General features: G+C 48.3%; 1 protein-coding gene across 1 annotated transcript in view; it reads left to right on the top strand.

Moving 5' to 3' along the window:
- EXOC4 (exocyst complex component 4) overlaps positions 1 to 16,004 on the top strand; it is a 359,365-nt gene that overhangs the window by 320,297 nt on the left and 23,064 nt on the right. The window contains 3 exon segments of the mRNA XM_063153646.1: positions 5,521 to 5,662; positions 8,375 to 8,553; positions 10,705 to 10,864. Coding sequence (XP_063009716.1) covers positions 5,521 to 5,662; positions 8,375 to 8,553; positions 10,705 to 10,864 — 481 coding nt within the window.

Genomic DNA, 16,004 nt, shown 5'->3' with positions numbered 1-16,004 from the left:
AGTCATTTGTGATGTAACTTTCCCAGATCTTGCCCTTCTCAGAATTATTATTTCCTGGGCTGAATTCAGTTATCTCAGAAAACAGAGAGGCGACATAAGAGGTTCCAGCTCCATCCTGCAACTCCTCCAAGCAAACTCAAGTTCTGGTTGATCCTCACTTTTCTTTAAGCACTTTGCAGTCTGGAAAAGGAACGAAAATCACCCAAAACCCATTGGTTCATTAAAAAAAACTCCGAAAATCAGGTGTTTTTCACTGAAAAGATGGGAAAAGAGGGAAGCAAAATTGTGCAGGGAGAATGAAGAGCAGGATCCTGGCACAGGATTAGGAACTGAGTGCCAAGCAAAGCTGGCACTTTTCTCCAGCAGCACGGAAAATTCACCTTCCAGTCTCCAGGATGACAGGGCCAGGGGAGCAGGGCACTGGCCTGGGTGTTGTGGAGCCCAGGTGGGCTCAGGCTCAGCTGGAAATGGGTCAGGAAGGAGCAGAAGGGGAACAAGAATTCCATGGCTGATTTTTTTTCCCAGAATTCCAGAATTTTTTCCCCTTTTCCAACATTTCAGCAGAGATCCCTCCCTTTCTCAGAGTGTGGTGGGTCCACAGCACAGGAAGGCTCAGTTTTTTGCCCAAAGATCTGCCCAGCTCCACAGCCAGCTCCAAATGGCATTTTCTATTCACAGCCCTTTAATAATTCAGGCTCTGATTATTTTTTGCTTCTCCAGCTCATTTGTTGGCCTCGTGCTGCCAGGGATGATGGAGTAAAACTATCTGGAGTGAGACTTTAAAGAATGGGATTTTCTCTTCTGGGTGTCCAGAGAAGAAAGGAAAATTGATGGGTTCTGAAAGGGCTTCCTTTAAGCTCCAAAAGTAAAAACACACAGGAGAAATTCAGATTTACCCCCGCAAAAACCCCAGCTGAGCCTCCTCCCTGAAGGATTTCAGTGCTTCAAACAGGGAGCGGATTGTGCCCATCTCCCTCCTCCCCTCATCTCCACTGACAAATATAATTACAGCTTCACTTAAAAGTGCTGCAGGTGGATTGTGGAGAGGAGAAAAATGGTGTGTGCATCTGCCTGCAGCAGCAAGGAGCTGACTCCTGCTTTTCTCTGATGGCTCCATCCATCTCCAGCACTCCCGGCCTGGCAGAGCTGCCTCTGCTAAAAGAGAGATGATTCCTGCCCCAAGTGCATCTCCAGGGGGATAAAAACCTCTCAAAATGTAGGATTTGGGGCCTTAAAAATTATGGTTTTTCATGCATGGTACAGGTGGGTTTTCTGCTTTGTCCTGTCACCAGGTAATTATCTAATTATTCCTAACCCTGAAGTCCTGTCACACTCCAGGGTCACTTGGAGGACAAAAATCTCTCACCAGGTGCCTCCTGAGAGTCCTGGGATAATCTGGAGTTAGAGTTTGTGTAAATCAGCCCCTCACCCCTTGTTGATAATTTAATTTTCTTGGTGGGACAGAGCAGCAACAAGGAGCTGACTCCTGCTTTTCTCTGATGGCTCCATCCATCTCCAGCACTCCCAGCCTGGCAGAGCTGCCTCTGCTAAAAGAGAGATGATTCCTGCCCCAAGTGCATCTCCAGGGGGATAAAAACCTCTCAAAATGTAGGATTTTGGGCTTTAAAATGATGTTTTTTCATGCATAGTACAGGTGGGGTTTTCTGCTTTGTCCTGTCACCAGGTAATTATTTAATTATTCCTAACCCTGAAGTCCTGTCACACTCCGGGGTCACTTGGAGGACAAAAATCTCTCCCCAAGTGACTCCTGAGAGTCCTGGGATAATCTGGAGTTAGAGTTTGTGTAAATCAGCCCCTCAGCCCCTCACTGATAATTTGATTTTCTTGGTGGGACAGAGCAGCAGCAAGGAGCTGATTCCTGCTTTTCTCTGATGGCTCCATCCATCTCCAGCACTCCCAGCCTGGCAGAGCTGCCTCTGCCAAAAGAGAGATGATTCCTGCCCCAAGTGCATCTCCAGGAGGACGAAAACCTCTCAAAATGTAGGATTTTTGGCTTTAAAATGATGTTTTTTCATGCATGGTACAGGTGGGGTTTTCTGCTTTCCTGTCACCAGGTAATTATCTAATTATTCCTAACCCTGAAGTCCTGTCACACTCCAGGGTCACTTGAGGGACAAAAATCTCTCCCCCGGTGCCTCCTGAGAGTCCTGGGATAATCTGGAATTAGAAATTGTGTAAATCAGCCCCTCACCTCCTCACTGATAATTTCATTTTCTTGGTGGGACAGGGCTCAGTGAGCAGAGAGGGGCTGGGAGGAGGCTCAGGGAAGGGGAACCCTCATCATTCCCACCCACCCAGGCTGGATTGTCACCCTCATTGTTCCCTCTTTATTCCCCTTCCACACTCCAGGCCAGGTCATCGTTTCCTGCAGGATTTGCCAGGCTGGTGTTCCTTGGTTCAAAAAATTAATTCATGAATTTTGCTGTGACCTCAGGAGCTGCAGAGAGGGGTTAATTGATGGAGTTAATTAATGGAATGGGTTGGGTTGGAGGGGACCTCAAGGATCACCTCATTCCAGCCATGGCAGGGACACTTCCACCATCCCAGGGAGCTCCAAGCCCCTTCCAGCCTGGCCTTGGGCACTTCCAGGGATCCAGGGGCAGCCACAGCTTCTCTGGGCACCAAAGATCATCTGCCTTCATATTCTGTGATTTTCATACTTAATTGTACATTTTCCATATTTAATTGTACAGTTCCCTCATCTGCTTCCATATTCTGTGATTTCCACACTTAACTGTACAGTTCCCTCCTCTTTGTTCACCTCTGCTTTAATTTGTTTTGCACACACACACAAAAAAAAATCTGGATTTTTATCCCCTCACTTTGCTTTTTTCTCTTTTTAGGATGTGAGGATGTGTTTAATTTTAGGCCAATTATTTTTGGTGTTTAATCCAAAGTTCCTCTCCCAAAGCAGGGCTGTGGCTGTACAAAAGTCACATTTCCTTAAAGCAGCATCCCTCCAAATGGAATTTGATGGTGAGCAGCTCCTTGGGAATGCCCTGGGGTAGAATACAAGATGAAGTGATGGAGTTGGAGCTCCTCTGGTGGCTGGGATAAAATCCCAGGAACTTTTCAAAGGAGGTCTCAGTGGGAAGGAAACCATCCATGAGCACCTCATGGGTGTTGCTTGTGCTTTGATTTCTTTTTACAGCCCTGAGGGATGAAGTTAAGGAGTTAGACCTGCACTCCTGGCTGGGATAAAATCCCACAAGGTTTTTCAAGGAGGTCTCAGTGGGAAACCATCCATGAGCAGCTCATGGGTGTTGGCTGTGGTTTAACTCCATTTTACAGCCCCAAGGGTGAAGTGATGGAGTTGGAGCTGCTCTGGTGGCTGGGATAAAATCCCAGAAGATTTTCAAGGAGGTCTCAGTTGGGAAGGAAATGATCCATGGGTGTTTCCTGTGGTTAATTCCCTTTTGCAGCCCTGTGGGATGAAGTGATGGAGTTAGACCTGCACTCCTGGCTGGGATAAAATCCCAAAAGGTGTTTCAAGGAGGTCTCAGTGGGAAGGAGATGATCCATGAGCACCTCATGAATGTTGCCTGTGGTTTAATTCCTTTTTACATCCCTGAGGGGTTTCTAGAGTTAGAACTGCTCTGGTGGCCAGGATAAAATCCCGGGAGCTTTTTCAAGGAGGTCTCAGTGGGAAGATGATCCATGAGCACCTCACGGGTGTTTAATTCTTTTTTACTGCCCAAGAGCTGTGGTTAAGGAACAAAACCAAAGCAAGGCTCCTCTGAATGAGTGGGGACTCGCCTGAGGGACACAGTGGTGACCAAAAAGGACCCTCCCACCTGTGGGTGCCCTGGCTCTGAAGCAGCTCCTCCCTCCCTCCCAGCAGAGTGAGATAAACATTGCTGGACTCTGCAGCCACAGGAATTCCCAGCCCAGAGCAATCCCTTGCCAGGAAAATGTCTCCTGGTGGTTGATGAATCCCCTCAGATCCACCTGGGAGTTCAGTCCATGGCAGGAACACTTTGCTCCTTGACCCACTCCTGAATCAGAGGTGGAGGGATCACCCAGAGCTGGGATGGGAGCACACAGGAGGCTCTGGATGGGATGGAGAACATCTTGTTGGGAAGGATGAAAGTTTGACAAGAAGGTCTCACAGATATGTGTGCCTAGCAGAAAGATTTTTAAATGTAGAGTCTGATGGAGGAATAGAGATGGAAGCAAGTTTTGATCTAGAAGAAAAGAATTGCTGAGCCAGTCTCACTGGATAACCAAGGAGGCAAAGGGTGTGTGAGTTAGAAGGGTTTTTATGGCTTAGAGCAAAGGATAAACCCACCCCAAACAAGAAGATGTTTTTACCCAGCACAAAGAGAGCACAGGCAAACAAGGCAGCAAAGTTGCAAGTAGAAAAAAGGTCTCAGAATTTTCCACTGCAAGAAAATTGAAAAACAACTTCTAGCTCAAACTGTAATGTGCTAACTTTGAGTGATTGGAGAACAGTAACATGAATATGGTAATTACAGTAGTTATGATGGGCTATAGATAACAGTTCAGGTATAGATTGGTTCTACTGCATTAAGGTGCTCAGCAAAGAAAAGTCTATAATGCATTGTGACCAAAACCAAAGGTGTCCAGGCCTGCCTGCAGCTGGAGCTGACAGCTGTGGGCACAGCTCTGTCACCCACAGTCCTGGGCTGCTGTGACACCTTGGATGCAATAAACTGCATTTTGGATACAATAAACTGCATTTTGGATACAATAAACTGCCTTTTGGAGAGCTGCCTGGAGTCCCACATCCCTCATTTAGGCTTTTACAGTGGCGCCCAATGTGGGGCACTATTAGTAAGAGCCTGAATGAGGGATGTGGGTCTGCAGGCCTGCCTGCAGCTGGAGCTGACAGCTGTGGGCACAGCTCTGTCACCCACCACCCTGGGCTGCTGTGACACCTTGGATGCAATAAACTGCATTTTGGATACAATAAACTGCATTTTGGATACAATAAACTGCATTTTGGAGAGCTGCCTGGAGTCCCACATCCCTCATTTAGGCTTTTACAGTGGCGCCCAATGTGGGGCACTATTAGTAAGAGCCTGAATGAGGGATGTGGGTCTGCAGGCCTGCCTGCAGCTGGAGCTGACAGCTGTGGGCACAGCTCTGTCACCCACCACCCTGGGCTGCTGTGACACCTTGGATGCAATAAACTGCATTTTGGATACAATAAACTGCATTTTGGATACAATAAACTGCATTTTGGAGAGCTGCCTGGAGTCCCACATCCCTCATTTAGGCTTTTACAGTGGCGCCCAATGTGGGGCACTATTAGTAAGAGCCTGAATGAGGGATGTGGGTCTGCAGGCCTGCCTGCAGCTGGAGCTGACAGCTGTGGGCACAGCTCTGTCACCCACCACCCTGGGCTGCTGTGACACCTAGGATACAATAAACTACATTTTGGATACAATAAACTGCCTTTTGGAGAGCCCCTGGAGTGCCACATCTCTCATTTCAGCTCTTACAAGATCTCAAATTGAACTCTTTTTCTCTTAGCAGCCACGTCCCCAGGCCAGGACAGCCACGCCAGCCTGGAGCACCTTCCTGCATCCGAGCAGATCCTGCAGAGCCTCAGTGAGCTGGCCAGGTCCTTCCAGGAGATGGCTGACCGCTGCCTGCTGGTGCTGCACTTGGAAGTCAGGTAAAAACCTGGAATCTGGGCATGGAGGGGTGTGGTGGTGTTCACAGGGGTCCCAGGATGAGGAAGAGACAAGAATCTGACTCCATGTTTCAGAAGGCTGATTTATTATTTTATCATAAATATTATATTAAAACTATACTAAAAGAATAGAAGAAAGGATTTCAACAGAAGGCTTGGAAGGAATAGAAAAGAATGAAATTATAATAAAATCTTGTGACTGATTTTTCTCCTGCCTCAGAGCCCGTGTTCATTCCACATGCAGCTTGGTGTTGTCTTCTCCTCCTCCAGTGCCCCTGAGGTCACTGAGATCCTGCTCCTTGGATCTGGATGTGCTTCCTTAAAGGAGACATTTGGCACTCCCAGATCATTCTCCAAGCCATGGAATCACATCCTACAATCCTGGCAAGGTTTGGGTTGGAAAGGACCTTAAAGATCATCCAGTGCCACGGGCAGGGACACCTTCCCCAATCCCAGGTTGCTCCAAGCCCTGTCCAGCCTGGGAATGGAAGCAGCTTTTGTTGGAATAACCATGGAATTTTAGATTAGTTAATGTCTGTTACAGGATTTTCATATTTTTAAACAATACATAAAATTATTTATAAGGCGCTTTTACTCTTGGTATTACCCTAAACTGGATTTGCTCATGATGGCACCTCAAGGTGTTTTCCAGGGAATGTGGAAGCCAGGACATCTCTGGCACAGCTTTGGGCCACTCTGGTGTGAGCTTCTTGTCCCCATGTGCTGACCCTGAGTTATGCCCCAAATTCCAGGGATTCTCCCTCAGGCTTTGATTTGTTCCCCTGGCAGGTGAATTCCAGAATCATGGAAAGGTTGGAAAAGACCTTTAAGATCATGAGGTCCAACCATTCCCAGCCTTGCCAAGGCCACCACTGACCATGTCCCCAAGTGCCACCTCCACATGGCTTTGAATCCCTCAGGGATGGGGACTCCACCCCTGCCCTGGGCAGCTGTGCAGGGCTGGACAACCCTTTTTTAGGGAAGGAATTTTCCCTAAAATCCAACCTAAACCTCTCCTGGTGGAAGTAGAACCCAACCCTGTTCCCACCACAAAAGCAGAAGGAGCTCTGCTGTGGATCTTTCTGGACACATCAATTTCCTCTCTGGCTTTGAGAGAAACAACTTAATTATGATTTTTTGCCGAGTCCTAAAAGGGGATTAAACTGCAAGGAATTTCTCTTTCCATGGAGGGATGATGGTTGGGCACGTTGGGATTCAACTACATGGAATTTCTCCTTCCATGCAGGGATGATGGTTGGGATTTAACTGCATAAAATTTCTCCCTCCATGGAGGGATGATGGTTTGGCATATTGGGATTTAACTGCATGGAATTTCTCCTTCCATGGAGAGGGATAAATTGGGATTTGACTGCATGGAATTTCTCTTTTCATGGAGGGATGATGGTTGGGCATGTTGGGATTTAACTGTCTGGAATTTCTCCTTCCATGGAGGGGGCAAAATTTGGATTTAACTGCAAGGAATTTCACCTTCCATGGAGGGATGGTGGTTGGGCACATTGGGATTTAACTGTGTGGAACTTCTCCTTCCATGGATGTGGTTTGGCACATTGGGATTCAACTGCAAGGAATTTCTCTTTCTATGGGGAGCAAGTATGGATTTAAGTGCATGGAATTTCTCTTTTCATGGAGGGATGATGGTTGGGATTTAAGTGCATGGAATTTCTTCTTCCATGGAGGGAGGCAAATTGGGATTTGAGACTGCATGGAATTTCTCCTTCCATGGAGATGGTTGGGCATGTTGGGATTCAACTGCAAGAAATTTCTCTTTCCATGGAGGGATGATGGTTGTTCATGTTGGAATTTAACTGCAAGGAATTTCTCTTTCCATGGAGGGATGATAGTTGTTCATGTTGGGATTTAAATGCATGAAATTTCTCTTTCCATGGAGAGATGATGATTGGGCACATTGGGATTTAACTGCATGGAATTTCTCCTTCCATGGAGGGATGATGGTTGGACATGTTGAGACTTGATTGCATGGAATTTCTCCTTCCATGGAGATGGTTGGGCATGTTGGGATTCAACTGCAAGAAATTTCTCCTTCCATGGAGGGATGATGGTTATTCATGTTGGAATTTAACTGCAAGGAATTTCTCCTTCCATGGATGGATGATGGTTGGGCATGTTGAGATTTAACTGTGTGGAATTTCTCCTTCCACGGAGGGATGATGGTTGGGCACATTGGTGAGCAGGATGGAGTTGCAGTAGTGTGAAATGCTGGGGAATAGGCACAATCTTGGAATTTCAATGCTCATTCCATGACCCCTGGCTCGCTGGTTCTGCCAGTCATCCCTTTTATGAGGTTTTCATGGAAGGAGTTCTTGTTGGAGGACCAGTATTGTATGGGAGGTTGGGGAATCTTGGGAACAATTATCCTAACAGGAGCCACAATCCCACTTACGGCCTCATGCACCCTCTATATCCTCATAATAACACAGCAAGGCTGTGTTATTCAGTGGGATGATGGAGGTCAGATCCATCTCCAAGGATCTGTTGGATCCATCCCTGAACATGGAACAGTGACAAGAGTAGGATGCCTTTAACACAAACATCACCACCCATCTCCTGCAGTTATTTTTTACCAGCTTCAGGAAGGGAAAAGCCACTTTGCATCCCATAAAAACTTTAAAACAGGGGTTGTTTCATTGTGATGTTCCTCCCTCATGCCCACAGGGTTCACTGCTTCCACTACCTGATCCCTCTGGCCAAGCAGGGGAACTACGCCATCGTGGCCAACGTGGAGAGCATGGACTACGACCCGCTGGTGGTGCGGCTCAACAAGGACATCAGCGCCATCGAGGAGGCCATGAGTGCCAGCCTGCAGCAGCACAAGTTCCAGTACATCTTCGAAGGTCAGGCTCCTCCCAGTCCTTCCTCCATAAAGGGTTTTCCATCCTCATCCCAAAGCTCCACGGGTTTCCTTTTGGGGGTGGAGCAGAGTGAGGTGCTGGTGTCACCTACAGAGCGTCGAGTGAGAGCCGTGTGGGAGAGCTGGGAATGTTCCCCTGGAGCAGGGAAGGCTCCAGGGAGAGCTGGGAATGTTCCCCTGGAGCAGGGAAGGCTCCAGGGAGAGCTCCCAGCACATGGCAGGGCCTGCAGGGGCTCCAGCAGAGCTGCAGAGGGACTGGGGACAAGGCCTGCAGGGACAGCACACAGGGAATGGCTCCCACTGCCAGAGGGCAGCCATGGGTGGCATCTTGGCAATGAGGAATTCCTGCCTGGGCTGGCATTGCCAGAGCAGCTGGGGCTGCCCCTGATCCCTGCAGTGCCCAAGGCCAGGCTGGAGCAGCCTGGGATGGTGGCATTGGAATGGGATGGGCTTGAAGGGCCCTTCCCACCCAAACCATTCTGGGATTTGGGACACTCAGAATCCATCCCCAGGGGTTTTTATGGAAGCTGGGGATGGAGAAGGGAAGGGAGACCCTTCCTGGAGTGCTGAGGTTCCCAGTGAAGCCCCCAGATCCCAAAATCCCTTCCTAGAGAGGAGTCGGGGTGGGGATGGATCCAATGGCAGGCTGGGAATGGAGGGAATTCCCTGGAGAGGGAGCCTGGGGTGGGATTTTGGGAAGGGATTCCCAGAGCAGCTGGGGCTGCCCCTGATCCCTGCAATGGCCAAGGCCAGGCTGGAGCAGCCTGGGACAGTGGGAGGTGTCCCTGCCATGGATGGGGTGGCAGTGGAGGGGCTTTAAGGTCTTTTTCCACCCAAACCATCCTGGGATTCTCTGATTGTTTGTTCAGGAAGAGGGAATTGGCTCCACACAGAGCCACAGGGACCACTCACATCCTGTTGAAGTTTAAATTCATACTCATGGTCCTCCTTAATCACACCTCATAATCCCAGGTCTGGGATTTACAGATTTCACACCCAGCTCCCTGTACATGAACTAAATCCTTGATTTAGACTTTTAATTGGCCTCTGGGCTTGCCCAGACCTGTGCAGTGCAAACCAGGCTGGGATTTTGCTCTGTGTAATGTGGCACAAGTGGATGCATGGGGGTGGCTGTGTCCCTGACCCCTCAGCTGCTGTGCCCTTCTGACATCCTTCAGACACAGGAAACTGTTCAGGATTGATCAGAGAGGGTTTGTGCATCGGGGGCTTTGGAATGCAGCTCATTCCTCCCCCTGGAGACTGAATTTACCAGGAAAAACAGGGAAACCACCACCCTGGAGAACAGAACAGATTAAAATCCTGTAGTTCTACAGGAGCTGCAGTGACCCATTGCTCTGCCCAGGGACTGGAAGGGACACTGTGCAAAGCCTGGCTAAAAATCACTGGTTGTGACAACACAGCTCTAAGTTTTGGGGCAGTTTTGTGTTTTTACTAGAGGCGGAAAGTCCTAAACTGCACCACAAAGATTACTGAGGGTTTCCAGTTAAAATCCAGTGATCCCTTGATACACAGCTTTTGGGGCAGTTTTGGGGCAGTTTTGTGTTTTTACTAAAGAGGTGGAAAGTCCTAAACTGCACCACAAGGATTACTGAGGGTTTCTGTGACAGTGTTCACAGGGGTCCCAGGACGAGAGAAGAGATGAGAATGTTGGCTCCATGTTTCAGAAGGCTTGATTTACTATTTTATGATATATATTATGTTAAAAGTATAATATATATCATAAAATAAAAGAATAGAAGAACGGATTTCATCAGAAGGCTGGCAAGGACTAGAACGGAAGGGAATGATAATAAAATCTGGTGACTGACCAGAGAGTCCGAGCCAGCTGACTGTGATTGGCCATTAATTAAAAACAACCACATGAGACCAATCCCAGATGCACCTGTTGCATTCCACAGCAGCAGATAATCATTGTTTACATTTTGTTCCTGAGGCTTCTCAGCTTCTCAGGAGGAAAAACCCTAAGGAAAGGATTTTTCATAAAACATGTCTGTGACAAGTTTACAGTTAAAACCCAATTATCCCTTGATCCAGCTCACAGGCACCACTTCCAGTGCACATTTTGGGGGTTTTCACCATGAATTACTGGCACTAAATCTCTTCTTCCTTGCAGGTTTGGGCCACCTCATCTCGTGCATCCTCATCAACGGCGCGCACTACTTCAGGCGCATCAGCGAGTCGGGCATCAAGAAGATGTGCAGGAACATCTTCATCCTGCAGCAGAACCTCACCAACATCACCATGTCCCGCGAGGCCGACCTGGACTTCGCCAGGTGAGCACAGACCTCGCCCTGTGCCCCTCGCCTGGGGCCCACAGGAGCTGAGATAATGTAAATTATGTGTGCATTATCGACAATGATTGTCCAATACCTATCACCTGTGTTAGATGTCAGAACCCAGGACATCCCTCTGGCTGTCCTGGAGGGCTCAAACCCCTGCTAGGGGGCTCAGAGACCCTGGCACAGAGCACAAGACCCCTGTGACTTTGATCTTGACCCATGGGAAAAGTTACCAACCTTGTATGAGGATCTGCAAGCCACGAAAGTTTAAGTAGAACAATAATGAATTTATCGCAGGGTAAAAATGTAGAATTTTAGGGTTTTTAGAATGGGGGTTCATGGGGCAAGATGAAGGAATCTGGGTGTGTCCTGTCCTCCTTCTTCTTGTCCTCCATCTTCTGCTGTGATGGTGGCACAAATCCTCCATCTTGTCCCCTACCCACCTCCATACTAAAAACCCAAAACTCTACATTTTTCACCCTGTGATAAACTACACCACAATCTGTTTCACACATTCATAGATTCCAATTCATCCCAAAGTCTTGGGAGCTTTCTCCGTGGATGAAGGTTAAAAGCAGTGTTCTCCTGGGGCTCAGGCAGAGTAATATCCCTGTGTCCTGGGTTCCAGCATTCCAAAAGTCTCAGGTGGCCAGATGAGTGGCCAGTTCAACAGCTGGAGGTGTTGGTGGCAATTTTGGCTTTCCTTTGGTTGAACAACATGGAATCACAGAATCCGGGGGCTTGTTAAGGTCAGGGAAGATCTCCAAGGTCATCAAGCCCAAATGTGGATCAGCTGAGGCTGATGTGAGGTTCCCACCAAATTGTCTGTGCTTGGTGCTCCTTTGGAGCTTCTCCAAAATCAAAACCCAGGCAGGAAAAAGCTTCCAAATGTGAGGCCTAGAACTTAAACAGGATGAAACTGGGGCTTGGATTTATTCCCAGGTGAGAAATGTTCTGGTTTATTGAAGGCTCAGGGTCATCAGATTCAGGTTGGCTTGAAGGGACATGTCCCTGGAGTTCAGCAAAATAAACCCCAAATAAGCCCAAAACTGGGTGTGACAGAACCCCTGCAAACCTCTCCCACATTCTGGGGCTCAGCTGATCCTTCTGGGTCAGGAGGGGACAGCTGAGCCAGGAATAGCCAAAGGAAAGGTCTGGAACTTGGAAATGGAGGAATGGGGTGAAATAAGAGAGGTTTGTGTGGAACTGGGATCTGACCCACCACAAACTCTTGGTGCCATCACTGGGGCTGAATTCTGAGGGAGGTTTGAGCTCTGTGGGTGAAGAGTGTGACTCAGTGCCTCATTTATTTGGGATCACATCTGGGGGTGAATCCTTACTGAATCCATTTCTTCAGATCACCATTGCCATGAGGAAGCTGAGGCCTGCAGGAGTGGGAGGGAGGAAGATCCATTAGAAACTCGGCAAGGAATGAACTTCCCAAATTTCATCTTTTCTTTCTTAAATGTGACCATCCTGTGGTGAAGGAATTTTCCTGATATCCAACCCTGAACTCCTCTGGCACGACTTGGGGCCATTTCCTTGTGTCCTGTCCCTTGTTCCTTGGGGGCAGAGCCTGACCCCACCCTCCCACAGCAGCTTTGTGCTGGATTCTTCCCATCAAATCAACTCAGCCACGTTTCTTTTATTGCTTTCACAGCTTCATCTTTTCTTCTTTCATGCTCTGTTTGACTCTTTAGTTGTTCAGATGACTCCTGAATGTTTAAATGTTTATTACCCAGATCCTCCTTTGACATCAACAAGGCTCTGGTGCATCCCAGGCCTGCCCTGCTCACCTGAATTCACAATCACCTGAGCAAGGCTCTCACGTCACCCCAGGGACCCCAGGGCAGCCAGGTTCTGCTCAAAATATTAAATAAACATAACAGCTCCCCTCCAGAAAGCATAAAACAACATCAGGCTGGATAAAAGTGATTTGTACCTCTGTGATACAGCTCAGGCAGGAATCTGTAAATGCTCTGTGCATAACTCTCAGTTTGGCCTTTTCCAATATAAAGTGGGTTTTATATGTACAGGAGCAGTGGCAGAGCTGATGGAGAAATCCTCACTTCCCCTTTTTTTCCTGGGATAAATTCCCTCCCTGCTCCAGGGATCTGGAGGGTCATGGTGGGACAGCCCTGCCTGGATATTTCTGTGTCCATCACACTGAGGGTTCAGCAGCAATTAGCCACAATTAACAATCAGTGCATCACTCTTAAATCTGAATGCCTTTAAATCTGAATTCTGGAGCAGATTTATCCTCAAAGTTTGAATTCAGTTTGTAGTTTGAAATCAGTTTGTAGCAGCAATTAGGCACAATTAACATCACTCTCCACACTTCCCTCTCCATACCTTAAATCTGAATTCTGGAGCAGATCCCATTCCTCAAAATGAACCTGTTTGAAATTTGTAGGAAAGACCAGGCCAGTTGAGAAAGGACCAAAAAGTTCTTTAAGGTTTTCCTGGGATAAATTCCCTCCCTGCCTCACTGCTCCAGGGAACTGGAGGGTCTGGGGGGGACAGGAGACCCCAGCCCTGCCTGGATATTTCTGTGTCCATCACACTGAGGGTTCAGCAACAATTAGCCACAATTAACAATCAATGCATCACTCTCCACACTCCCCTCTCCATGCCTCCAGTCTGAATTCTGAAGCACATCCCTTTCCTCAAAGTTTGAAATCAGTTTGTAGGAAAGACCAGGCCAGTTCAGAAAGAACCAAAAGTTCCTTAAGGTTTTTCTGAACTTTGTGCTTTTTGATTTTTTTGCTTTTATTTTTCACTTCTGGCATTGTCTTCAAGGCTTTTTAGAGGCCTCATAGAGCACTGGGCATCCCTTTCTCCTCTGCTCAGTGACTCCAGGCAGTAGAAATCCCAAGCAGGGAAGCTGGAAGGGGAAACCCTTTTTCCTCTGAATCAAAAATCAGGTGGAGGATTCAGAGCAAGCCCTGGTAACATTTGTTGGTCCTGGGGAGGCTTTTGCTGTTTAAATCCCATTTTTCCAAAGCTCTGTAACCTGCAGGTGACAACAGCAGCATTTGCTGCTTTGGGAGGACTCCATGGCAAGGGGAAAATGTGTTTTAAATGAGTTTTGCTTTCAGATTCTCAGTTCAAGGCAAGGAAAGTCTCAACAGAGCATCACAGAGCACATTTCCACTGAAAAAAATTGAAATTGCCAAGTGGTGGGAGGAGGTTTTTCCACCAGGATAAAGGGTGAAACAGGCTGGTTCTGACTGCTGAGGTGTCACAAAGGATTTGTGGCATTTGCTAAATTTCCTGCAAATATTAATAGGTTTTTCACTCCTGTGTGTGTTCAGTATCTAGGGCAGCAGAAATGCAGGAGGTTGTTGGGAATTCCACTGCTTTGTTAAGGAAAAAGCAGGATTTTCTCTCTGTGGAATATCCAGGCATATGTGCAAACTCTGGGTCTGAGCATGACTTCCAAATTACCAAAGTTTCACAGCCAGAATTAGATTTATAGCATGAAAGGCACGAAAGCTTCAAATTTGAATTCCTACTTGGATCCTTTCCCTTGTGTCTCCTTCCCTCCTCTCCCTCTATCCTCACCCAAAATTCTCTGGGATTTTATGAAGATTTCATCAGAGGTCGTCACAAAGGGCGAGGATTCTGCTCCAGACTCACCCTTAAAATAAAAAAATCACTGAAAAAAGTGATTTTCTGGGTCAGACAGGTGTTAAACCTGAGTGTACAACTGAGGTGGCTGCAGAGGGAGCAGAGAGAGCAGGGACGGAATGGGAACATTTTCCCTAACCAGTGTCACTGTCACCTGGGAAACGAGCAGGGCTGGCACTGTCCCTGCTCTCAGGGTCCTCCCTGCCTCCAGGGTGGCAGCTGAGGGGTCCAGAGGTGTCCCCACATCTGGAGAGAGCTGGAGCTGCCATTCCAGGTGTTCCCATGGCCACCTCTCCTGCAGGGACCAGGAATCTTTGCCTGCTGTTGATGACAATATCAGGAATATTGGCTGGGACAATGCCAGGGGTATTGGCTGGGATATTTCCAGGAATATTTGCTGGGACATCTCCAGGGTATTGGCTGGGACATTCCCAGGGATTTTGGCTGGGACATTTCTGGGGTATTGACCTGGACAATGCCAGGGATATTGGCTGGGACATTTTGGAGATTTTGGCTGTGGCATTCCAGGAATATTGGCTGGGACGTTTCTGGGGTATTGGCTGGGATATTCCCAGGATATTGGCTGGGACATTCCAGGAATATTGGCTGGGATATTTCCAGGAATATTGGCTGAGACATTTCCAGGAATATTTTCTGGACATTTCTGGGGATATTGACTGGGATATTTCCAGGAATATTGGCTGGGACATTCCAGGGATTTTGGCTGGGACATTCCAGGGATTTTGGCTGGGACATTTCTGGGGATATTGGCTGGGACATTCCAGGAATATTGGCTGGGACATTTCCAGGAATATTTGCTGTACCATGTCCCTGTAGCAGATGTGGCACCTCACTGGCACTGCTGGTGGCTCCCAGGGAAGATGGGGTGGGGAGAAGCCATCAAAGCTCCACTTGTTCCTGGTTTGGCCATCAGTAAACCCAAATCATGGACTCACAGGATCATGGAAGTTGGAAAAGATTTCCCAGCCCATGGAGTCCAAGCTGTGCCCAATCCCCACCTTGTCCCCAGCCCAGAGCTCTGAGTGCCACCTCCAGGTGTTCCTTGGACATCTCCAGGGGTGGGGACCCCAAACCTCCCTGGGCAGCCCCTTCCAATGTTTAACAACCCTTATGGAGAAGGAATTGTCCCAAAATCCACCCTGAGCCCAGCCTGAGGCCGTTCCCTCTGCTCCTGTCCCTGTTCCCTGGACTGTCCCCTCCTGGCAGGGACTTGTGCAGAGCCACAAGGGCCCCTGAGCCTCCTTTGCTCCAGGCTCAGCCCCTGCCCAGCTCCCTCAGCCCCTCCTGGTTCTCCAGATCCTTCCCAGCTCCCTCAGCCTCTCCAGGCCCTTCCCAGCTCCATTCCCTGGATCCTTTCCAGCGCCTCCTGTAACTCCAAACCCATCTTCATCCCAAGGCCAGGTTGGACATTGGGGCTTGGAAGCCCCTGGGACAGTTGAAGATGTCCCTGCCCGTGGCCAGGGTGGCTCTGGATGATCCCAAA

The sequence above is a fragment of the Melospiza melodia genome, chromosome 4 (genome assembly GCF_035770615.1).
Source record: "Melospiza melodia melodia isolate bMelMel2 chromosome 4, bMelMel2.pri, whole genome shotgun sequence".
Classification (NCBI taxonomy): Eukaryota; Metazoa; Chordata; class Aves; order Passeriformes; family Passerellidae; genus Melospiza; species Melospiza melodia.
Note: the sequence above shows the minus strand (reverse complement) of the source record. Positions and strands in the feature narration are given on the sequence as shown.